The sequence below is a fragment of the Panthera tigris genome, chromosome F2 (genome assembly GCF_018350195.1).
Source record: "Panthera tigris isolate Pti1 chromosome F2, P.tigris_Pti1_mat1.1, whole genome shotgun sequence".
Classification (NCBI taxonomy): Eukaryota; Metazoa; Chordata; class Mammalia; order Carnivora; family Felidae; genus Panthera; species Panthera tigris.
In genome coordinates, this window is record NC_056676.1 from 47,915,572 (window position 1) to 47,940,697 (window position 25,126).

Here is a 25,126-nt window from a genome sequence, read left to right on the forward strand (position 1 = left end):
TCGTGACTACGTCATTTCCATTCCTCCTTTATTTCTGGACTGTGGGTGTGTTTAGAATCTAGTCAATGCTTACAGAGACAGTGTCCTCTCTCAGTTTTAGACATGACTCATTGAGTCACATCCTTTATCTGGATTTACCCATGAGCATCGTATGAAAGAAGAAGTGAAACATCTTGCTCTTTTTCTCAAAGGTGCCGCAGCTCTGACTTTTACAACTAGGCGCTGGATCGAAACGCTGATTTTCAAGTGCCCAGCATGTGCGGAAAGACATTTTTGATGGAAGAATAACCTGAAACCTCATGTCACTGAAACATGTTCAGAGATGGTACCAAGAATCATTACCCCACGCCAGGCCCCAAGTCTAAACACGCATATATACTTTCTCATTTAACCATCAGGAAATGGCCAATGACGTCGGTGTTCTAGCTCCACTTCCAGATGAAGAATTGGAGGCCCACGGTCTAATTGAAACTCTTTTAAGTGGGAGAGTCAGGGTTTGTTTGGTTTGAAAACCCAGGCTCTGAATCATGACTGCCCCCCAGTTACACGACACACGGGCCTCCCCTCCCCCGCTCACCACACACACACCCCCCCATCACCACGAACAACAAATAAACCCTCAGCCGCGGTCAAGTTTAGGGAGACGCAGAGATCTTCACCTTGAGAGTGTTCAAGTGTTCGTGCCCTGCTCTCCAGCACCGTTGAGAGGGGGCCTTACCCCCCACCCACATCGTACTGTAAGAAAGGCTCGTGCACCCAGGGGCCCTCTCTCCCTGCTGGAGCAGGTGGCTATTTCGCATTGAATGTCAAAGTACACAGACTGAGGTTCCTCTTCACGCTGCGTTTCCTTTGTCTCCCACACCCACACCCACCCTCTCACTTTGTACTTATTAACGCTGCAGGCTTACCCGGCACCTTTTATTTTTAGGATCTCAAAATGTGGAAACAAGACATTTTTATTATTTTCCTGTGCTCGTGACTAGGGAAATCAGCATCACAAAGACCGTTACGATCGTGATGACTTGGACGGTTACGCAACAAATCCTACAAGATAAAAGCATCGGAGGTAGGGGGGGGGGGGGCTGCCCGGCGCCAGCGGCGGGGACAGGGATCTGGCTCAGAACGGGGAGCAGAGCAGCCACACCGCTGCTGCTAAACCCGGGAGTCCGGGCTTGCCAACGCGCGTGCAAGCGGTTTCTTCCTTCCAGGACCCTGGCCGCCGCTGCTGCAAGGGGCGTTATTGACAGGCAGGGAGGCCGACAGCCCGGCCGCCTCCAAGTGAGGCGCCCCCGCGTTAGCCATTTTACCCGTGATTTAAAATTCATTTCCAATACTAGGAATAGCAGTTTGTCACTTTCTCTGTTGTTGTTTTTTTCCACTGACATATTAATATGGATGCGGCTGGCGGGTTCCAAGCTCTGAATTGTGCTCATTAAGTCACAGCTGGCTGGGAATACGTGTCAATCTATGCCTTTATTTCTCAAGCTGGTTTTGTAATGAAATTAAAATGGACTCCTCCAGACAGCCCCTTCCCAGCAAGCAAAGCAGCCTTACCCTCTGGGGAGTGGAGACCGTGTTCCGACGATGCTCTTTCCTCGGAAGGAACGCATATATAATTTCAGTAATTAAAACACTTAATTGGATGATTACCCTCACAAAAAGGAGCCACTTGAATGAACCCTGGTGGGGGACCATTGCATCCAGCTGTTACAGCCGGGGTTTTCTGGGAGGAAGAACCCACCTGCTTGGGGGTGTTCCCTCGCCACTCACCATATACCGGTTTTCTGAGTGGAAGTGTCACTGGCCAGCCGGCCCCCAACATTACTCACTTTCCTCTGCGGGAATGCGTGGTTGGGTTTCTAGAACTCGGTTTTTAGTTTTAAGAAGAGCTGTGGAAAAAGCTGATTCATTGTTTCTCCAGAGGAATTCCTTAAGGGAAGAGAATACCCTGAAGACTAGACGTTTCATGTAAAACTTTTTGCTGTAAATGAAACTAGCTAATATTAAATAAATTCACCTGGTGAGCTTGTTGAACGAGGGGTTTCCCGGATCCACCCTGGACATTGTGTAACAGGAACCTGGGCAGGAGCCTGGGAATCAGGCTTTTTCACAAGCTCCTTGGGTGATTCATTTGCATCCTGAAGTTTGGGAGTCACGGGGCGGGGCGGGGGGCTGGGGGGGGCACCCACTCATCATCAGTGCAAAACTGGGGTGCAACGATGAGTCAGGGCATGATGTGCCTGACCTTCGACTGGGCGCAGCCGAGCTCCCCTGGCAGCCTCTGGGCTTCATTTGGAAATGACAAATTAGAAAATGATGTGCAATTGAGCTTCTCAAGAGGCAGGTAATCCGTTCACCCCCTCTTGGACCTCCAAGCCAGCCTTTGTGTCCCTGGGTCATCAGGAAGGTCACCGAGACTCCCCATGTCTTCCAGGCTGAAGGATGACCGAGCAGAAGCCCTCAGACGTTGCCTGTCAACCAGGAAAACCCCAGCTGGCTCTGAACAAACACACAAGCTGCCTCGGAGGAGCCCCGCATATCCGCAGACACTTATGCAGTGGTTTCCAAAAGTCTGCCCCACCCAGGTTTCTGGGCCTCGGCTGCCTCCACCAGACCCACCCGGGGAGCTTATTCAACATACAGATTCCTGGGCCCCAGCCCAGAGCCACGGATAGACTGTCTTGGAGGCTGGGCCTCGAAATCCATATTCATAGCAATCCTCCCTAGGGCTCTGGAACCCCTGAGCAGACAGCCCTGCTTGTTGGCTCCGAGGGTTATTAGGAATAAACCCACAGAGAAGGCAACGTAATGAAAAGAACATGGCAGGGGAACTGTGGTTCTGCAGTCAGTGAAGTCTACCAGAAATCCTGATAAGGGGATGGCGATCGATGAGAACTGAAAAGAAAACGGGCCCTTCCAGAGAGATTGTGTAATTCACATTTGTTTTGCGCCCACTTAGCACCGGAGCTTCCAGAGAGGTGGGGAGTGGCATGGAGAAGATTCTAATTGCACAGGCTGCTGGTTCCTCTGAGAGATTTTTTTAAAGGGGTATTTCCAGTGACGTGCTGTCAGTGGGCGCTCTGGGGGAAGAAAAAGAATTAGTCTTGATTTGTACTGTTTGCTGGTTTCCCTCGGGTAAATACTGCCCCCATGGCCGTACCAACTACCGACACAATATCACTGAGCATGAAGGTGAGAGGAGAGACACAGATTAGGTCTCTCCACTGGCACAAGCCTGTTTCAGCACACCTCGGCCAGTCCCCAGATTCAAAGGAGATCTTCCTGCAAAAAAAAAAAAAAAAAAAAAAAAAAAAAAATCCAGCAGTATCTGCAGGACCATCACTGAAATGTGCCATACTGGAACCCCCTGGGACCAGAACAGGCGGAGGGAGTAACTGGGCCCGAGGGCACACTGACCGTGCATCGAGGGTGAGCTCTGCACCCAGCGGTGTGAACACCAGCCTGTTCCCCACCAGGAGCTGATGATTGATGCCCAAGCACATGCTTCCTGAACAAAAAGTCAGCAGCCTGCCTACGGCGGAGCCCAGTTTCCTAGGGAAGTGGGGACATACAGAAGAAACAGGAACTAAGCATTTCAGGTCCCGGAAGTGGCTAGGGTTTTCTTTTTGAACTCCGCTAGTAATCACTCAGTAAAGACTCAGAGTTCACACTAAAGGAAATGGAGATGTTGCCTGCAGCCGTGGTATACGGATAGGGAGATTCTTCAACATTAGCTGCAGCCACAGGCAGGGGTGGGAGAGCTTGGTAGAACACATTCTGTACAACCTGAATTGAAGTGGAGTGCAAAATATCCAATTAATCATTCAGATTTGTGTCTAAGTAACCCCGATGCTCAGGTATGAATTTGAAGTACTTTAAAGAACCGCTCTGGGGAGAGATGTGAAACCCATGATGGATATAAAATTGGCACATATTTTCCCAGGTAGGCTAACATGTGTTGGGGAAATGGAAAGAAAGCAGAGGTTTCTGGGAACTACCTCTTTTGCACGGTTGAAGAAACAAGGAAGAAACGAAAATGCAGATCTCACGTTAGATGGGAAATATCCTTGCCACTTTCGACCCTCAAGGGGAACTGGTTCCATAAGTGTGCCAACTAGATTTCGTGCACAAGATGAGGAGTAGAGAGACAGCAGGAAACATGGATGGCTTTATTTTCAAGCTACTTCCGGTTCTGAGAATCCTAGCCTAGGGGTGGGAATAAGGCAAAGCTAGTAAAATACCATTAACAACAAAAACAAAAACAGAGCCTGGGGGGCTCAGTCTGTTAAGGCTCAGGTCATGCCTTTGGCTCAGGTCATGATCTCACAGCTTGTGAGTTTGAGCCCCGCGTCAGGCTCTGTGCTGACAGCTCGGAGCCTGCCTCAGATTCTGTGTGTCCCTCTCTCTCTGCCCCCCCCCTCCCATTTGTGCACTGTCTCTCTCTCTCTCTCTCTCTCTCTCTCTCTCTCAAATATAAACATTAAAAAAAATTAAACAAAACAAAACAAAAATAAGCAAATGAGATCCTGCTATACAACGAGCTACTATAAATATTTGCTCCTGGGATTGGCTGACAAACATTGGGCCACTAGCTGGTGGGACTGCTGGTGACATTTAATGGCATACATCTCTTCTCGGCTTGGTAGATCATCAGTGATAGCACACCGCCACCTTAAAATGGGCCACAGTAAGGACATTTACACCACAGTGCCTGGCAAATCCTACAAATTGGGCCAATTGTCTCTGGAGAAGCAGTCCTCACAGGTCTACCACTGCTGGCAAGTTATCCTGTTGAGAAGTCGGATCAAAACCAAGTGCGTCGGTCTGGTCGGCTGCCGTAACAAAAGATCACAGACCAGGCAGCTGAAACAACACACATTTACTTTCTCACGGTTCTGGAAACTAGAAGTTTAAGTTCAAGGTATCTGCAGGGTTGGTTTCTTCTGAGGCCTCCCTCCCGGGATTGCAGATGGCCGCCTTGTCACTGAGACCTCACGTGGCCTTTCCCCTGTGCACCTCCCTCATGTCTTTTCCTCCCCCTTATAAGGACACCCGTCATATTGAATTAGGGCCCGTTTACACGGTCTCGTTTGACCTTAATGATCTCCTTATAGGTCCCAACTTCAAATAGTCATATTGGGAGAAAGGACTTCAACATATGAATTCCGGGGGTGACAAAATTCAGCCCATTACACTGTATGACAGACACTTGGGGAGGACGCATTTTATTTTCAGGGCAGTGTAGGTACAGGGATTTCAAGCCTGCTGGCATGGTCGGCCATGGGAAGGGGGTAATAATTTTGTGGATCAAAGGAACCTTCACTTTGGCCGTGGTCCTACTAGCAACGTAAATGTCAGGAAACACTCGTCTGCTCCCCAGGAGCCCTGGGAGACCTTGGTGCCAGGTCCTGCATCATTTACAACTTGGTGAAATAGAGAGAAAAGGGCAGCAGCTATCAGCCTTGTTCTTAAAGATGGAATCCCAGAGAAGCGCAGACTTTGAAATTTCCAGACCGAGTATTTACACAGGACATGCTGAGCACTATCATAAGGGTAAAGGCTTTTTACAGCAATAAGGACTAGGCATGTGACATCAGTTGGTGCCATCAGAACGAAGCCCGGGACTCACTGAGAGCTATAGTGCAGACACTGTTTCTCATCCAGGCGTGACTCAGGAAACGTGTATCCTTGGTTACTATTATTAGCCATCTTGTGAGCATAGGGGAAGAAGGCCTGAGCAGGAGGCCAACCCTCTGAGGAGGGCAGAGAGAGAAGAGGCCAGAGAGGTGAAGCCTTGATCACACCATGCCTGCAGCCCTCATGTACACACATGCAGATTATGTGTGTTAATTATCTAAGTTAACAAATCCCTTTTATTTTCTAGCCTCGTTTGCACTTTTACTGGGCTTTCTGTTACTCACAGTAAAAATAATCTTCTTAAGGGTGATAATACAAGAGTGCTGTGTGTGGGAGGTGTGGGAAGTGGTTCAAGTAAGCTGTAGGTACCAGTTCAGTGTTTCAGTCACATTATCATACATCCATTCAAATCACTCACTGTCCCCATCTCGACCAACGAACGGTTCAAACGTGCATATGCACGTATAAATCCCACGAGAGCGAAGAGGGAATGGTGGGAGGAGCAAGAAAGTCCTGCAGGACGGGGCTGTGGCAAAAGAACTGGACGAAGTCTCCTTCAGTCGTCCCCTTGAAGGTGCCAGTGGTGTGGGAACCTTAGAACCCCCCACAAGGATATGCCTGGGCTCAAAGTCGGGGAGGCTGGTCTCATCCTTTGGCGGTGCTGGCTATCGGCTGAGCAGTCCACAGCCAAAGGGGAGGAGACAGGTCCGGGGGGAGGTGCGGGGTGGGGGGGTGTGGGTCTAACAGACACCCCTGCCTGCCTGGCACTTCCTCCCCGCCTCTGCTTCTCTGCCATCAGCTGCAGCCTCTTGCGTGTTCTGTCAGTCCCTTCAACCAAACGATCCTCTCTGTCGTCTGTGGTGTGACAGGCACTGTGCCGGGCTTAGGCTCTGGACATGTGAGCACACTGTCACCACTGTGATGCATGCTTGAGGCAGGACAAGACACAGGAGGAGAGAGGAGGCGGACGCCCAGGGGAAGTGGTGTTTGAACTGAGATCTGAAGCCTGAGTAGTGTTAGCTAAGCAGAGGGGCTTGAGCATGGGTGACACAGAGCAAGCCGCTTTGCCAAGGCACCGAGGAAGAAGGAGCGAGGTGCGTGTTGATGTCTGCGGTCACTGCTCCCCTTCACTTTGGGAATGTGTCCTGTCACCCCCTCACCCAGCTCAGATGAACCCCGGAGTCCTTGTTTGGTAGGGAGGGGGTGAGAGGCAAGGAGGAACTCATAGGCTAGAGGGAGGGGGAGTAGGGGTGGCGGGGGGATTGTTCAGGGACTTCAGTCCCCCATGAGTGTAAAAACTAAATAAATAAAACCTTCAGGAGGCACCTAGGTAGCCCAATTGGTTAAGCATCCAACTTCCTCCCACTCAGGTCATGATCTCATGGGTTCGGGTTCGTGAGTTCGAGCCCCATATCTGGCTCACTGATGCTGTCGGTGCAGAGCCTGCTTGGGATCCTCTGTCCCCCTTACTCTCTGCCCCTCCCTTCCCTCAAAAATAAACAAACAGTAAAAAACAAAAAACAAAAAACCTTCAGTATATTGTTGAAAAAAAAAAAAACCAACAAGAAAGTTAGAGACTGAGGGACTGAGTTGAGAAAGTGGAGTTTCCCGAATTAAGATCAGAGAGACGAGGCAACTCCAGGAGATGATAGAACCATCCCCTCACCCCCCACCCCTGACCATCCCCCCACCCCCCACCCTCACCATCCCCCCACCCCCCACCCTCACCATCCCCCCACCCCCCACCCTCACCATCCCCCCACCCCCAACCCTCACCATCCCCTACCCCCCTCACCATCCCCCCACCCTCACCATACCCCCACCCCCCACCCTCACCATACCCCCACCCCCCACTCGCAATCATCCCCCCACCCCCCACCCACAACCATCCCCCACCCCCCCACCCCCATTTCTCTGCTTCTGGCGGTGAACTGTACTGCTGTGGGGGGCGGTGTAACTAGGACCCTGTGAAAAGCTGGGGCTTGGGGACAGATCTTTGAGAAACATCAGGAAAACAACACTCCAGTTTTGTTTATGTAAGAGATAAACACTTGTTTCCAAAACTAGGAGTAAATAAAATTTAAAAAGAGCAACATAAACTCAGGCATTATTAGTATTCTGACTATACCCTGGCTTTCTGGCCACCCAGATGCACCCCTGGAGGAGAAACTTAAACAGTAACAAACCACTCTTCTTTGGGGGCGCCCACCCATGGTTGGGCACCCCCAGCCTTCTGCTGGGCCTTTCCTAGTTATTTCGGGGAGCTCTGCACAACTGTTCCCAGAAGCTCACAATGGCCCTCTCCGGCCCCACTGCGAGTCTACTGCTCCAGCTCATTCTGTGGACGTTCCCGGTCCTCTAGCCTAGAAGCCACCTGCAGGTTTCTCGTCACCTTTCCCAGGGCAGTTCTGACATCCTAGCTAAGGGTGCCATCTCCTGGGACTCCCAGCACGGGTGCTGCCTCTGGCAGCTTCCTGGAACCGCACTGCTCTTGGATGCCTCTGTTAGCACTGCTGGGACCTCCTCGAGGCCTCCTGCTCTGGGCACATCTGGGGCCATTGCTGGGGAAGGGTGGAAGGTGACGGAACTTGGCTCTGTGTCCCGGAGCCTTTGGCGCAACAAAGCCGTCTCCTGCTTCATGTCGAAGTAAGCAGACTATTTCCCTTCTTTTCTGTGGGTGATCCAAAGTCGGCTGAGGTCCCTCTGGCCCTGGCTACTTAGAGGCTGGGTCCTGCGCATGCCCACGGTGCCCTCTAAGATCCCTATAGAGGACTGGCATTCTCATGGTCATCCCGGGGCTTGGGCTTCTGGTGTCACCCACAGCTCATGGGTCCCTCGCCAGCTCCCACATGCTATTTTCTGTTTTACATCAGCGTGGCCCTGCCACGAACCTCAGCTTATTCTTTGATTTTTGTCAAAAAAAAAACCCCTGCATTCACATAAGTGATCTGTGAGATATGCTTGATATTACTGAACATTGAGGAGGGGGTGGAAGTTTCTATCCCACTAGCACAAATGCGTCCAGAGACTGGACATTCTCTAGTCCTAAAAATAACCCACTCCCGGGGTGCCTGACTCAGTCGGTTAAGCATCCAACTCTTGATTTCAGCTCAGGCCACGATCTCACAGTTTGGGGGCTCAAGCCCCGCACCGGGCTCTGTGCTGACAGTGCAGAGCCTGTTTGGGATTCTCTCTTCCCCTCTCTCCGCCCCTCTCTTGCCCTATCTCTCTCTCAAAGATACATAAACATTAAAAAAAAAAATAGCCCACTACTGATTGCATACGGGTACACACACTTGGCAAAACCGTTCAGCAGCATCTGGTCGAGTTGAACACGTGCAAACTTATACCCTGAGCCAGCGATTCATTCCACAAAAACGCTATAAGTGTTCGCCAAGGTGTGTATGAGAAAGACCACACATGGCCTTAGTCCCAACAACAGCCCCAAATGGAGAACGCCTACACGTCCACCTACACGTGCCCATCCACGGAGGAAGCACGCGTTTGCGCGACGCATTTAGGTCCCAGGTTACCACACGGCGATGAAAAGGAACAAAACACAACTGCAGGTCCCAACGGAGATGAGACCACTGGAACGTTGACTCAGAGAAGTGAGATGTGAGAGGCAGATTTTTGTATATTTCCATTTACCTGAAGTTCAAAAGCAGGCAAAATGAGTGTTTGGCAAAACCAGAGAGCAGGCGGGGAGGCTAACGCCAAGAAAGAGGCAGGACAGGGACTTCTGGCATGCTCAGAACGCCCTTTTTCTTGATGTAAGTATGCGTTCAAGTATGTTTACTTGTGAAATTCACCCGGCCGGATGCTCCTGATTTGTCACTTTTCAGTATGGATGTTATTCTTCAATAAAGAGTATGTTAAGTAAAAGACCCTCCTGCCCGAGGAATTTTCTATTGGCCATGTTGGCCTGCACCTCACCTTCCTCCCTCTCCTCCCCCTTCCGGCTCATGTCTTGGACCCCGCAGGTCCTGTTTGCTGGTTTCTAAGGCACAAGGAGTGAACGGACTCTCTGCCCTGGCTCCCGATCCCTCAGGGTTCACTCCTCTGACGCCTCTCCCCCTCCCCTTCTTGAACAGAGAGAGTTTCTTCCCTAAGGGAGATCCTTGTGCCCGCTTCCAAGAATGCGATCTCCCACTGGAAGTGTTAGGGGGGCTGGTGGAGGGGCAGGCGGCCTTGAAGGCCTGTGGTGGTCATGCCTGGGGCCGCAGGGATGGCCCCAGGCACACCCTTCTCCTCTGGGACTTGCCAGCTGGGCAGTCATGGAAAGTGCCTTCACTTTTGGGTGCTGCAGATCCCTCATCTGTGAAACAGTGACAACAGCCACCCCAAAGGGTTGGCAGTGGGGACAGAATGCACAAACACGTGACCAACACCTCGAATATTTCCCAGGATGCGTAGTTATCATTGCTGCTTAGAACCCTATCTTACAGAACAGCTAACAGAGAGAGTGGCTTTTTCCTTTTTTTGGGAGAGAGAGAGAGAGGGCTCAAATGAGCAAGGGGCAGAGAGAGAGAGGGAGAGAGAGAGAATCCCATGAGGGACTGAGAGAGAGAGAGGGAGAGAGAAGTGGGGCTCACCCGAAGCAGGGTTGCCATTGACCTTTGGAAGTTTGCTAGAAGAACAAATAAATGGGATAATAAGTTAGCAATGCATTAAAACAGGAGTCTCACCATTGGAGATTTGAAGGAGGACCTAGAAGTCACGGACTCCACAGCTAAGGAGGTTGACCCACACTGTCAGCCTCGATTTCTTAGTTCAAATTCCCTTAGTCCGTGTCCCCAAATGCTCAAGTCCTGGAAGAAAGAACCCGGCTGAGTAGCTATGATTGGGGACCTCACTTGGTGCAGAAATTTAGACCTAGGATGGGAAGCAGGTCGCGTCTTAGAAGGATTCTTACCAGGGTCTCCCCAGATGTTCCCCCTGATGGGTGGGAGTGGGCTTTAGTTCTTTTGTTTTGAGAGACAGAGAGCAAGCACAAGCAGGGGGGTAGGGGGGCAGAGAAAGAGAGGGAGCAAGAGAGAATCCCAAGCAGGCTCCGTGCTGTCAGCACAGAGCCAAAAGCTGGGACTGAACCCACCAACCATGAGATCATGGCCTTAGCCGAAACCAAGAGTCGGACGCTTAACCAACCGAGCCACCCAGGCGCCCTGGGGTTCAGTTCTTTGAGAAGGGGACCAACAGGTAGGTAGAGGCCTCAAAAGCTCTATAATAAAGTTCTACAATATGAGGCTGACTTAAATGTTTTAGGGAAAGTGTAGTTATTGTGACTTTGAAGCGCCAAGGTACTGAATAACTTCCAGAACTATAAGTAAAGCAGCGATTCTCAACATGTGATCCTAAGACCCTGTCAGGGGTGTGAAGTGTTCTTCCTTTTTCAACTACACATTTGTGCAAAGCAAGATTCTCTTTTCTACTTAACGCAAACGTACGGTGACAACAGAGGACATATCACAACAGGCTGAAAGGCAGCAGGAGATATTTTAGCCGTCCTCTATAAAGCAGAACATTGGAAAGATTTGTAAAAATGCAAAATATTGCCGCCATTTTCATTTTTTTTTTTGTTATGGAAAACAGAGCTCCCATAAAAACGCATTACTCGTATTAACATGTAATGGGTTTGCTATTACTATTTTTAAGTGATTACATAGTCTGTAATAATATGTACATATTGATGAATAAGACCCACCTAACCTCCTCCTTGGGCTTCCTGTCCCTCAGCTCAGAGGGACCCTGGGTCTTGGCGTCTCTCCAGCTCTGGCATCGAGGGTCGTACCTTGTCCTGTCTTTGCTGGGTTTCTGCAGGGCGTTGAGAAAGAGTCAGGAATCTGAATATATTTCAGCTCCCAGGAGCTTTCCCTGCAAAGCCAAGTCAGACGAACATTAGGTCAAAAGAGGGATTTCCTTTTCATGTTCTTCGATTAAAAGCAACCCCAGCTAGAGGCAGAAAAGCCACTGCCTTGTGGAGAACCACGGCAGAAACAGGTGGCATCTCCTTTGTGGGAATTATTTGTTCTGCATGCATCTTCCTTGGCATGAGTTGACAGAGAAAGTTCTTGCTTCTTTACAAAGTAAGCCCTCCATGCTGCGTGAGGGAAGGAATTCTTGGTAAGAGGTGTTCTTTTGGGAGAGAGGGGAAACTTGTTTCCTGAGGAAACAAGTCCTCCCGAGGACTGCATCCGCGTCCCTGAGGAGGCACTCAGGAAGCCGTCACACCCATGGCAGGGTGACTGTCGGTGGGACCCAGGGCAAAGCAGTGCAGCAAAGCACATTACTCCATTTGAAGGACAAAATGTGCAGCAATCAAGCTACAGGCGTATGGCTAATGACAGAAGCAGGAATCCCCCAAATCCTAATGTTCAAATTGAATTTCTCTTTCATCTTTAAGGTGAAGAGAGAAGAGAAATTGTCTTAAGGGTCACTGGTCTTTGAAGACACAGAGACTGGAAGCCGACCGCCTGGGTGGAACCCTAGCTTTGCCACTTGGGGGTGAACTCTGTGCCTCAGTCTCATCTGTAAAATGGGGATAGTCTCTACTTCATAGCGTTATCGTGAGGATTAGCCTGACACAGACAGACTCACGTACTCATTAAATGTAAACTATCATTACTGTTCAAGTAAGCATCTGTTAGGAGTTAGGCACTTACGTGGTGGTAGATGGGGAACAAACATTCTCGACCCCCTCAAACTAAGGACACTGTCTGCGGTAGAAGCAAGCCCTTCTGTTTCTGGCAGGCGGACAAGGAAATGTGCTCTTACGTGTGAATGATTCCAGCGTGAAGTTCAAGGAAACGTTTTGGTCTCTGTCGTCACCAAGAACAATCCAGATTGGAGCTAACCATTTGTCTTGCAGAATTCAAGGGGAGGAGGAGGAGAAGGGAGCTGTGGGTACATGAGAGGGTGGGGGAAAGAGGAGTCAGAGCCTACCGCTGTCACAGACAACTCAGAGCGCTCAGGATGAGGCTCCTTAGTAGCCTTTAAAGCAGAAACACAGGACTGCACCTTGCTGAGGCCAGCCCCGCCATTTAAACTGGGCGTACTGTGGATGGACCACCACAGGCACTTTGTATTCCCACCTTCTTCTCCAGCCTGCATTCCCTGGCCCAGTTTTGACATTAAAGGCCCACATCCAGGAAATTATTCAGTCCCAGGCAAAGCAGGATGGTGATCACGAATACCACATCCACTCCTCAAATCTTAACGAGGAAGTTTACTCATGTATATACGCAGCCTATAAAAGTCCCATGGTCCAGGTTCTATCTGGACATGAGCCAGGGTAGATGGGAGCCTCCACAGACATACTGCTATGTGAGAAAGGCCCCCCACCTCCATGTTAGAGCCCATGGAAGCTCCTTGTGCTTATGCTTCAGGAGACTGACTGTAGATCACTCCTGTGGGTTTCTGTAGAATCTGGTGAGTTTCTACTCCTTCTGACATGAATAGATCCCGTTTCCATCTGATCTTTAAAGGAGCCGTTAACCTTTGCTAAGTCACTTGAAATGATGTCAAAAATATGCTTTATGATGAAGAGTAAAACCACTGGCAGAATAGGATCACAGGAGAACCCTAGCTAAAATAAAGCTGTGACCATCTTCATAATGTGCCATGTATATTCAGGTGTGTGTACTTAAATTCCTGAACCTGTGTATTTAAGAATCGAAAACCAGAAGCTTGCTTGTTTTAACCTTTGCTGACATTTGCTAAGGGATAGAATTCATCATGATATAAGAGTTCAGAAGTCTATCACTTGGAGCTAGAGAAATCTGTATAATTCCCGCAGTGAGCCCTCAGGAAAAAAGTGGGCTATATTCCTATTAACAGAGTTCACTCTTCGGTATTGGGTGGAATCACTCTTGAAAGACTTTAGCATTTGTCTATAGAGGAGGATGATTCATTTTTGCTTTGACATATCCCATGTGAGTCAGGGGCCAGCCTCCCATTCTAATACCTCCAGGGGAACTTATTTTCTTTACTAAGACATCTCATCTGCACAGGGAGGGGCCCCCTGGCTCATAGCTGGAGAACACTGGGGAATACTGGGGAATACTAGGCTTGGTCTAGTCATACACAAGGGACTTCAGTGTAGGAGGCTCTCACCTCTCTATGAGTCATCATGAACTCCATCACTTCCTCCATTTCTTGTTATTGTTCCTTGAGTGATTCTACCTGAGCCCTCTTCTTTTCTCAATCTATTTCTTCTGCTGAATGATCTTGGCCACTCCAGGATTCCAACTGTGTATGGAATTGTGACTCCTGAATTTCTATCTCTGGCCAAGCTTTCTTTGGAGTTTCAGACCCACTTATCTGCAGGCTATTCCACATTGCCACCTTAAAGTTGTCAGTACCTCGTATTCCACATATCCCCCCAACTTACTTTTCTTCCTCAGTCAATGGCAACGATTCTGCCAAGCTAGAAACCTAGGAATCATTACGGATTCCTCCCTCACTCCGTCCTCATTCTGTTCACGAAGTTCTGTTTAATTCACTCATTTGTTCACATAGTAAGTCTTGAGCCCTAGGCATTGCATTAGGTATCTAATGGTGAGCAAAAGTAGACGAGGTCCCTGCCTTCATAGAGCTCACAGTCTAGTCGGGGAAACAGAGAAATGATGTTATGAAAGGAGTATGCAGAGTTATAAGTGCTTAGTTGGGGGACCAGGAGGGCTTCTCTGAGGAAGGGACCTTTAAGAAGAGATTTAAAGAATGCCTCAGGAGTTAACTAGATCAAGGGCATGGGGTGGGGAGTTTAATTTCTAAGCAGAGAGAATAGTGTATGCACAAGTCCTGAATGAGGTGGAATGAGTGAGACTTTGAGAAAGGCCATTGTGGCCGAAGCATAATGAATTACAGGAATAATGATGGGGGTGGAGATGGGGAGGTAGGCAAAGGCCCTATTATTCAGCATCTTATAAGGATTTTGGCCCTTGCTCTAGGAGGACAGAAAAGGGTGGGTGGGATTGGGGAGGATGACAGATTTACACATGAAAATCACTCTGGCTGCCATGCGGAGAGTGTATTGGATGTGTCTGAGTGGATGGGAGGGGAAGGTGACCCCACTGGGTTCCTTCTTGCCATCCTACAGCCATGATCCCCAGTCCAGACTTCGGCAGTCCTTGCTTTCCATCAGGAGTCACCTCTGCTGTTGTCCCCTTACAATGCTGGGGACTCTATGCAGCTATCAGACTCTCCTTTCAATTTCTCTCAACAGAAAAGAAAATTAGTCATTCTTCATTGTGCTCAGTGTTCAAACTCCTTAGCCGGCCCACAAGTCCCTTCAAACCTGGTTCTTACCTCCTTCTCTGGTTGCCACATCCAACCGCTTGTCCTCAAGTACCCTACGTCTTAAAAGGGGGATTTAAGAGCTGGAGAGCAGGTTGAGGGGAATGGCCCAGAGGAGTAGAAGTACCTGAACCAAGGCTGAAGCTGAGCCCAAGGTCCGGCATATTGATCCAGCTGAGAGCACAGGAAACTGGCCCAAATGAGGGTTTCAGGCAGTTGACTTCAAGCAACTTCAGGCAGTTGGCTACAAGAGTATCAAGGGTCAACACTTGGGAATCCCTTGGGGACAAGGCATCTAGAGGCTTGGACACAGACCGAGGTGAAGTTGCTGGGAGGTGGTGACGGACAGGAGCCTGAGCACTAGGAGATGGGAGCTTAAGAGCAGGACCCCAGGCACTGGAGAACTGAGGTTCTGAGACAGCAAGGATACCAGATAGCAAAGAATGGGCAGGACTCAGAGACTTGGGGCTAAGAAGGTCAAGGACAAAGGCTGACCTGAGATGACTTGGTAAGAAGAACCGCAGGAAAGCTCTGTGAAGAAAGCAAGCTTTTTACACGTAGAAATGCAGGGGTCAGAACAAATCCTAGAGTATAAGGGGCAAGGCTAGATGTCAAGTCAAGGCTGGAGCTGGAAGGGCATAGAGAAAGGAGCCAGGCAGCTCCTTCCATCACCCACACCAAGACCTTTGCAGCCGTAGCCAGGCCTAAGGGCAGACACAAGCCAAGGACATTGACGGTTACCCCCATGGACCCCAAAGGGCCATGACTGCTTGAGGGGACCCATCCAACTTCAAGGTAAATGAAATCTCAACATTAGGATGGTTCTGCGAGTAGCTCTGTAACTCTAAGGAGGGCCTCTGGAGACCGTGACTGTGTGCAGTTCACATGGTAACCAGAAGACTATGACATACTTTGGAGGGTGGTGAGGTCATAGAACACAAGCTTTAAAGTAAGTGAATCATGTGGGCCTCATTTATTTTTAAAAGAAACTTCTGAGAAGAGCTTAGAACAATTTTTTCCCCCCGAGTGCCATTTCCCAAAGGTACTCACAAAACAATAAGGTGTGACTGTAATGGCTGCACTGAGTTGTCTTTTGGACAGTGTTAGAAGGGACATAAAGAAGGTGGACCGAGAACTAAGGCAGTTGAGATGCATCGACGAATGCACGCGATGCCTCTGCGACTTGTACATGCACCCATACTGCTGCTGCGACCTGCACCCCTACCCGTACTGCCTGTGCTACTCGAAGCGAGCGCGCTCCTGTGGCCTGTGCGACCTCTATCCGTGTTGCCTGTGTGACGTCAAGCTTTACTGCCTGCGACCATCTCTCAGAAGTTTGGAGAGGAAAGCCATTAGAGCCATAGAAGATGAAAAGAGAGAGCTTGCCAAGTAAAAGCACGTTTTAAGATTTTTCATAGCCGGTGTATTAACCTTCTGAGCTGAAATGGGGGAGGGGATGCCACAGCTGGTACTCGGACAAAGACGAAAGGGGCTCAAGATAATAACTCTGGTGATTTAGCAAAGACTTAAGAAAAGAAGAGTAAATGGGTCCAGGACAGGAACCGTAAGATTCTCAAAAGACAACGGAATGATGTCGATTGCCAAGGTTGTGTTGGTTTATGGTAGGAGTGCCGACATGATAAATAATGCGGCTTTAATGAGGGAAAGAAATAGGAGGTGTCATTAAAAAGCTATTGGAAGGAGCAAACTAAACATTTTTTCTGGTTATGAGTAAAGTGATTTGAGTAGATTTGGGCTTACAGAAATGACTACAGGAGAAGCAATAACAATTGATCAAATCCTTAATGTTCGCCAGAGGCTCTAAGAGCAGGGGAGAAAATTGAACAACAGAGGCGTTCCCTCGGTTTTGCAGGAGAACCCTTCTCCCATGCCCCAACCCCAGGCCGACTTCAAACCCATCCGGAGCTGGGCCTGTTACTTCGGCGCCCTCTCCGGCAGTAGCAAAGGTTGTGGCCGTGAACTACAGACCTGAGAGTCGCAACTTTCAGAACAGAGTCGAGAGGGTTTTAATTGAATTGGGTAATGGTTAAAGCCACTTTTTACAATTTTGTTTGATTGCATTTCCTTTTATGGCCTGGAGAAGGTTTTCTAACTTTCCACTACATGCCATCCGGTCTGGTACAACTGACAAAAACAATTGTTGAAAGTACTGTCCTCTGGTTAAATAAATTATGGTACGTCTATACACTAGGATGCTAAGTAGATGTAAAGCAGGCTGATGAAGTATTTTATGTGTTGATGTATTACATGAAAAAGGCAAGAAAAACTACTTAATATGCTACTACTTTTAAAAAGATGGGCACAAATGGATGATAGATTTTTTTGATTGAAATATACTTGACATGTAACATTGTGCAAATTTATAGCGTGTTTGATACATTTCTATATTCTAATGATTGCCATTGTAGTGACAATTAGCACCTCTCCCGTGTTCCATAATTATCATTTCCTTTTAGTGGTTGGAATATTTACATTCTAGTCTCTTAGCAAGTTTGATGATTATAATGCAACATTGTTGTCTGTATTTACTATACTGTGCACTAGATCTCTGAGACTTATTTACTACTCGTTGCAAGTTTCTATCCTTAAACAACATTGTTCTTATCCCAACAATCAATTAATAGATTTTGAGACTGACGTGCTGCCTTCTGTGCTAAGGAGGCAGGTGATAGATTAATAGATTAGATAGGTAGGTGGATGGATAGATGGATGGACAGATGGAGAGATAGAGTCTGAGACAGAGACAGATACTTGATAACAGTGACCAGGATGTTCCAGAAGAAAGGACAATAGGGCAACTATTGTCCAAGTCATCAGTCACCAAGATCAGGAATGGACCTCTGACAATAGTCTGGGATGGGGCTATTGCGTTTAAACAAATCTACACTCAATTTGAAACAGTTTTTTTTTTTTTTAAGATTTTATTTTAATGTTTATTTATTTTGAGAGGGAGAGAGAGAGAAAGAGAGAGCAGGGGAGGGGCAGAGAGAGAGAGAGGGAGTGAGAGAGAGAAAGAACCCAAAGCAGGCTCCACACTGCCAGCGTAGAGCCCAACTCAGGGCTCGAACACACGAACTGTGAGATCATGACCTGTGCTGAAATCAGGAGTTGGATGCTTAACCGACTGAGCCACCTCTGTGCCCCTGAAATAGTTTTTAGTTTTACTGCTCAGAGTATCAAGTTATATAAGTTTTGCACACTGGGAGTTAGGAATTCCTTCTTTAATTGGTCTACATGAAGGGTTACTTGTGAGCAGGCCTGTATCTACTGTCTTTGTGCCTCTGAATCCTTGAATACCCTTGATCCAAGTTCTTCCAGCCTTTGTCTCCTGACTGGCCCTCCTCCCCAGACTCTTCAGATAAGGGTGCCTCTCTGTTGTTCACCCCCTGGGTGCCCTCCACCAGCTCTAGGAGCCCCTACTTCTTGGCATGCAATAGACACAACCTCAAACTTACTTCTCGGCAGTGTGGTTTATATAAGAGATGATGCTTTCTATGCGTTGTGATACTTTTCCTGACAATGTCTGGATTTTGCTGACTTTTTTCCTGTGCCTGAGGCAGTATGTGAAGCTGGTGATGTCTTTACATTAATTCCCTGGTCTCTGAACTGACAACGCTGAGTCCTTTCTGGAAATGACCTCAGTCTTGCCTGCTGTGTCTCCTCCCAGCCACTTTCCTCCCATTCATACCACCTTGTGAAACCCTCCTATGCTCTATTTCTGATAGCTTGACATTTCACTATCCAGAGAGGCTTTGTGTTGTTACCTGCAAACCTAAATATTCAATTTTCCTGACCATGGATGAAAATGTTAAAGCCTGATCCAGCCCCAATCCCAGAGGACTCCTACCATTAATATTTTTTTCTTCCAGTGAAATGCCTCTTTTTCCTTATTTCTCAGCTAGCTCCCAATCCATGACTAAGTAGATCCAGAAATATCATGTTGATTCACTTTTTTTAAACAATCTTTGCTGTGAAAACTTGCCCAAGGCTTTGTGGGTTTAGAAGTCATATTCACACGATCTTCTATCCCTTTAAAGAACGTTAACAGTTTGGTTAGGTATGACATGCCCTTTCTGATGCCAGGCTGCATTGTCCCGAAGGTTCTTTGTCCAACAGGAAAGATTCCCTGGTCTATAGCTGCCATTACCCCATTGGAATTGTCTTTCTGTCTGAGAGTCAACCTGCTCTTTTAACAACTGGTTAAGAAGGCTCATTTCCCCCATAAGTTTCCTGAGCATTGCCGCATGTATGTTAGTTGATTGATGAGTGTGTGTTGTACGTGTGTGTTTTTAGACCAGGTATAGAAGGTCCAATCCATTTCCATTGTTTACCTAGCACCTTGGCAGTATCTTCCTTAGTAGAGACTCAAGTAAGTACTTCCATTTTTTTTTTCACCTTCTTTGATATTCTCTTTTCCTCCCCCAACTACCCTTTGCACCGCAAGCACGAGCAATTTCCCTGACTCTTCCTTCCTCTTCTGGATTTAGAGGGACTACGGTGACTGAATCTGGTTCCCTTTGTTAGAAGCCATGCCACTAGCCTGTCTTAAGTTTGCGCCCGATTCACTACCACACTTCGTGGGCTTCCCTTTCCTCTATACCGAAGGGGCACAGACAAATGCACACCAGCCCTTCCTCAGCCCTGCCCTTAGGGGTTGACCATCTAATGGATGGAGGCCCCTTCTCAGCTCCGGCCCCCGGTGCCTTGCAGACAAATGCTGGATTTGCAGCTGAGCTGGAGGGGCTCATTGGGCTCAGGCTCGCACCCTTTGCTCCTTAATACCCAGAAACTCAGCCTGATTTCCTCCACTCACCCAACTATCTGTGATGGGTCTCAATCTCTCTTGAAAATCCCCACATGAGGGGCACCATCTTCTGCAAACTTCAAAAACTGGCCCTCTCATTTCGTTCCTTGTTTACCCCTTCCTGTTCTAAGACCAAGGTTTTCACCGACTCGCTCTTATTTGGTGAGGCTAATGACAGCCTCTTGGTGAGTGCTTTGTGGGCCCAGTCGTACCTCAGGGAACTCTTTCTACCTCCCCATGCTCTGATCCACAGGCCAGGGCAGAGCAGTCTCTCCCTCAGAGTCCCTGCAGAGGGGGAAGAGAGCGTGGCCCCTTGTTACCCCTCCCCATAATTCCTTCATACCCACAGGTCTCCGAGCCCAGTCACCCCAGGGGGTAGGGGCAGGAATGGCTGTCCATCTAGGCCAAAGGCATGTCTATTATCTGGTTTCACCTTATTGGTTAATGACACAGGACTTGAGGCTGGGTCACTTAAAGCCTCAGGTTTCAGGGAAGTCTGAGGAAGGTGGAGCCCGGTCCAGCCTGATAAAGACACTTACCCTTTATCGAGCGAAAATTATGTGCCGCCTTTCATCTTCACCGGATCCTTGCGACGTCTTGGCTGTTTTAGAGGTGATGAAACAGATTCAGGAGCAGTGTTCTTGACCACTAGGAGCTGGGAAAGCCAGGTTTGCCTGAGTCTGGGATTCCTGTGCTTAACCAGCCCGTCAGTGGTTCTCAAAGAATGGGCTCGGGACCAGCATCAGGTGGAACTGCTTAGAAATGTGAATTCTTGGCTCCTCCCTCAAGCCGCTGAGTTGGAAACTCTGGGGGTGGGGACCGGCCACCTGTGTTCTAACAAGCACTGCTGGGGCCTCTGATGCCCCTGTATTTGCTACCCTGCCCCCACGGAGTGACACTGTTCTTCAATATCATCCAAAAGTCAGAAGAGAGACAAGGCAGGAAAGGGGAAGAGACAGAAGGAAGAAGAGAAAGGGAAAGATGAGTTGGAAAGGAGGAATAGAGTTTGGTGGGTCTTTGGAAGGGGTCTAAACTTAGGAGAAAAAGCACAGTACTCCAAGGCCTACCTCCCTTTGGTCCTGGGTGGAGATAGGCCTCTTTTTGACACCTTCATTATTTTATTCAGCACCAGGCTGAAGCTCACTTATGGCTTTGTGAAAATGGCTGACCGTACAGCTCACCGTTGCTGAGGGCAGCGTGTTGCACATTAGGGAGCTTGGTGATACTGCAGCTCGAGTAGGGAAAAGATGCGTATTCCTGAGTGGCAGTCATGGACCCCATCTGTCCACTCGCTTTCCCTCAGCTTCCCTGAGAGGATTCTGCAACGAGCCAGGGGGCTGATTTCCCTGTTTGCTGTGGCCAAGCTCCAGCCTCACAATAACAATTATAGGAGGCAACCTCCCCCCTGCCCCGCCCCTACCACCTTTGCCCAGAACACTACAGAGCCATGGAAAATCCCTTGTGGGGTGATAGGTACCTGGCCAGACAGGGGTCAGTTAAATCTGACAAGTAAAATGTGGCTCCTGCAATTTCTCCTAAAGCCACCCCACCCCACAGATCAGCCCTGACCAAGAAGCAAAAGGAAGGAGACACCTCCCTTGGTCTAGAATTTTTAGGCAATTTCCCAAAGACTCAGATTTGTGAGACCTCTGTGCAGCTGCCGCAGGGGCAAAGGGGCCAGAGTGACCCGGCCAGAGAAAGAGGGGGAATCTGAACAACAACAACAACAACAACAACATGCAATTGCACTCCAAGACTTCAGATTGATGACAGGAGGAGAAGGATCTGGAAGCCCACTTTGGCTTGTAGAACTGGCTCCCAGATCCATATCTGGGAGGGCAGGAGGCCTTCAGCAGAATCAGTTTAGCAGTAGTGAGGGGTCCTAGCACCCCTGCCTGGGGTCCTTGGTCCTGTTTTGTGAGGACCTTCGTGGTCCTTCGTGCCAGGGTTTCAGGTTTCTCATTCCACGTCCACACCATGGGAGGTTCCGGAGAGATCCAGGGGCACCCATTCTGCTCTCTGTTTCACTCTTGCCTTTGGCTGTTCAGACTTCCCGGCCCTGGCCCATCCAGAGAGGGCACGGGACATCTTTGTGAGCTCCTCTCTGCCCATCCAGGGAGAGTAGAGTGCGTTTTCTCCTGTTTTGTTTTTTCCACAGAGATAAAGACCTTTTTTTTTTTTTTTAAGTCCAGTTCTCTTCCTTTCTCCTTAGTATGGCCCGTGGGTACCCTGGCACACCCAGGGCCTGAAAGACATCTGTACCCCATGCTCCCAGGTTCCTTGGGGCCGGAGGCGGAAATGCAGCTCAGTGACCCTCACAGTCCTCTGCGTGCCTTGCGCAAGTTGTCTCTGTTGGCCTTGGTGTCTTCCAGGACAGCAGTCCATTGCGTCATTTTGTAAATTAGCCTCTAAGAGCCTTGCTTCGGAACCTTTGGTACAAGGGCTCACGCTTGTTAAGCCAACCATGTGAAAAATACAGATTCAGATCAGTACGTAGAGCATGACTTCATAAGAACACACACAAGAGTCTACATATGTATGTAGAAATACACACACACACAGAGGAAAATCGAGCACCAAAATGTGAGATGCTCTGTACGATAACGGGTATTTTGCGACCTATTCCTTTTTTTTTTTTTTTTTTTTTTGCTTATCTGTATATTTTCTAAGTTTTCTGCAATGAACTCTTATAACTTCTTTAACAAAAAGCAGGGTACAAACAAAATTCAGCCTAAAAGGCAAGAACTAAAAAGGTATCTCAAACCAATCATCCAATTGCAAACTTCAGACTTGTCAAACTGGAAGAAGTTCTAGAAATCACGTGCTCCAAAACCTTCCTTTGGAGGCCAAGTGTTGCAAGATGTGCCAGGAGTGTCTCTTAGAACGGAGTGTCTCTTAGAACGTTTTTTTAAAACGGGGTTTTAAAAAAAATTTTTTTTTATGTTAAAGGATAAAAAGAAGACCATTTCAGAACATTAGGTTGTCTTTGGAAGGATCGCCAAGTAGAAAGAAAATGGACCCTAGGGAAATCCAGAGCACATAAGGCTAATGCCGGGCTGCCCAACCTGTGTGCCAAGCACTACAATAAATCCTTTTCGTTCATTAACTGATTTAAACCTCCCAACAACCCTAGAAGTAGGTTACTACTCTTGTCCCAATTTGACAGATGAGGAAACTGAGGCACAGAGAAGCGAAGTAATTTGTCCACGCGGCAGAACCAATGCTTGAACCTAAATGCTCTGGCTCCGGAGCCTGTGCCCTTAGGCACTTTGTGTTACTAGTTCTCGACACACCACAGGTGTTCAATTAGCCTGAGCTGCTGTTGTTATTTTGTTGTTATGAAGGATTCACACAGGACTGTTGAGCGGCAACAAGGCAGCTCTATAGGGACCCCGGGGACCCGTGTTTGCCGCTCCAGGGGCCGAGACAGTGGTATTTAACAGCTAGCCACGTGGGGGTGGGACACAGGAGATAAAAAGCCCTCATTTGTAGAGTTTTCCCATTTCCATAGTATAAATACCCCATCACATGGATTTCAAGCTGTCAACAGGAGGTCAGTGGGTAGGAGGTGGCCAGGGAGGTACACAATTAGCCCTTGCACGCTGATGGGATCCGGATCCGGTTCACGACCCCTCCAAGCTCACTGTTCCAGAGGGTGCCAGCCATCCAGCATTTGGAGCAGTCTCACAGTGGCAGGAAGAGACAGGCCCCGGTGGGCAGGGCAGAGTCAGGGCACTTTTGCCTTGTCATTTGTTAATGGAACTTTCAGGCTGGGTCTGTGTGACAGCCCAGGGTGGCTCCAATCTTGTGGGTAGCAGGGCTGGGTTCTGAGGCTGAAAGACATCTTTATAATGATTTTAAATGATATCCTATTAGTTGCATCTCCTTAAAAAAACTCTTAAGAGTCTACATATGATAGTAGTAATAATAATGATCACAGTAATAATTAAGCAAGATTTCTAACGCACTAAGCACCATTTTAAGCAACGCTCATCATTTCATCTAATCTTCCAAAAAAACTTATGGTGTAGGTACTGTTATTATTTCCATTGTATAGATGAGGAAACTAAGGCAAGTTTCCAGAATTAATAAAAGGAGGATCTGGGATTTAAACGCAAGAGAAAGATCCGGAACGCCAAGCAACCATCTGTTGTTAACAGAGGTTTACCTGTGGCAGAATGCGATTTACACAGGTGGACTCTCAGTGTTTCCTTTATACATTTGGGGGAAAGTTTGACTTTTCACAATGACTAGTGTTCCTTTTACTATTAAAAAAAAAAGAGAGATCAGGCACCTGGCTGGCTCAGGTAGTAGACTATGTGACCCTTGACCTTTGATCTGAGTTCAAGCCCCAAGAGGGGCCCAGGGCTAACTTAAAAATAATAATAATAAAAATAATAATGAAAAACAGATCAAAATATTGCTTCTCAAGCTGTGTCTGAGATCTGAGCTTCTTCCCCCCACCCTCTCCTTTTTTCTAACTTCCAGATTGAGAAGAACAACAAATAGAATCCTGGCCTCCTCTTGCTGTAGCAGTAACATTTTAGGATCGGTAAACGTGTGTGGCTTTGAACCGGATCAAGTCAAAGTTCGGGTGAAGGACGGAAAGGTGTGCGTGTCGGCAGAGCGGGAGAACAGGTACGACTGCCTCGGGTCGAAAAAGTACAGCTACATGAACATCTGCAAAGAGTTCAGCCTGCCGCCCTGCGTGGACGAGAAAGACGTGACGTACTCCTACGGGCTCGGCAGTTGCGTCAAGATCGAGTCTCCCTGCTACCCCTGCACCTCTCCCTGCAACCCTTGCAACCCTTGCAACCCCTGCAGCCCCTGCAGCCCCTGCAACCCCTGCAACCCTTGCAACCCCTGTGACCCTTGCAGCCCCTGCTATCCCTGCGGGAGTCGCTTTTCCTGTAGGAAGATGCTTTTGTAAAGCGTAGGAACGCATGACTTAGTGAAAGGCACCTACTCCAGACAGGCAGCTCTTCCAGTGTTTCTCTCCCCCCTTCCCGCGGCCCATGTTAGTTAAGTCGGTAGGAAACTGAATACATAACTGCAATCCACCCGCGCTGTGTGCAGGTCTCTTGGTTCAATCGCTGCGGGAACCCTGCCTGGTGAGTGGGCGTAGGACTGCCGGTGGGGCACGAGAGATGAGCTGGGGAGGTCTGCCCTCTCTGAGTCCTCCTCCGCACCAGCTACCGCCAAATTCCAGGAAGAGATCGTTTCTGGGTGGGCATCCCCACAGTTTTTCCAAAAGATCCAGTGAAATGGCCTAGCCCACAAACCAAACTGGGAAAGCAGACACGGAGACTCGGTAGGTAGAAGGCAAGCACTGTTAAAGCTGCCGCAGTGGGGAGCACCGCAGAGTGTGGC

At 48.6% G+C, this 25,126-nt stretch overlaps 1 protein-coding gene and 1 long non-coding RNA gene across 14 annotated transcripts; one reads left to right on the plus strand and one right to left on the minus strand.

Moving 5' to 3' along the window:
• Window positions 1-2,816: 2,816 nt before the first annotated feature.
• LOC122235006 lies at window positions 2,817-15,820 on the minus strand. 13 transcript variants are annotated; one of them, XR_006213069.1, is made up of 9 exons: window positions 15,427-15,820; window positions 15,059-15,175; window positions 13,750-13,884; window positions 12,412-12,534; window positions 11,342-11,511; window positions 3,999-4,206; window positions 3,418-3,552; window positions 3,161-3,282; window positions 2,817-3,080 (listed from the first exon to the last, which is right to left on the minus strand). It is a non-coding gene; the product is annotated as an uncharacterized LOC122235006 (long non-coding RNA). The 13 variants fall into 13 exon arrangements; XR_006213064.1 differs by having other exon boundaries at window positions 14,944-15,175; XR_006213059.1 differs by lacking the exon at window positions 13,750-13,884 and adding an exon at window positions 10,326-10,448 and having other exon boundaries at window positions 2,818-3,080; window positions 14,944-15,175.
• A 58-nt stretch (window positions 15,821-15,878) lies between these two features.
• On the plus strand, window positions 15,879-24,816 carry ODF1 (outer dense fiber of sperm tails 1). Its single transcript, XM_007075808.3, has 2 exons — window positions 15,879-16,320; window positions 24,245-24,816. The coding sequence occupies exons 1-2, from the start codon at window positions 16,004-16,006 to the stop codon at window positions 24,684-24,686; spliced, it is 759 nt and encodes a 252-aa protein (XP_007075870.1). The 5' UTR covers window positions 15,879-16,003; the 3' UTR covers window positions 24,687-24,816.
• Window positions 24,817-25,126: the final 310 nt, after the last annotated feature.

Bases quoted from the DNA above. Each gene is read 5' to 3' on its own strand.
- ODF1 (XM_007075808.3), top strand. From the start codon at position 16,004: ATGGCTGCACTGAGTTGTCTTTTGGACAGTGTTAGAAGGGACATAAAG. The intron at 16,321-24,244 runs GTAAAAGCACGT...TCTAACTTCCAG, and splicing joins GAAAAGAGAGAGCTTGCCAA to ATTGAGAAGAACAACAAATA.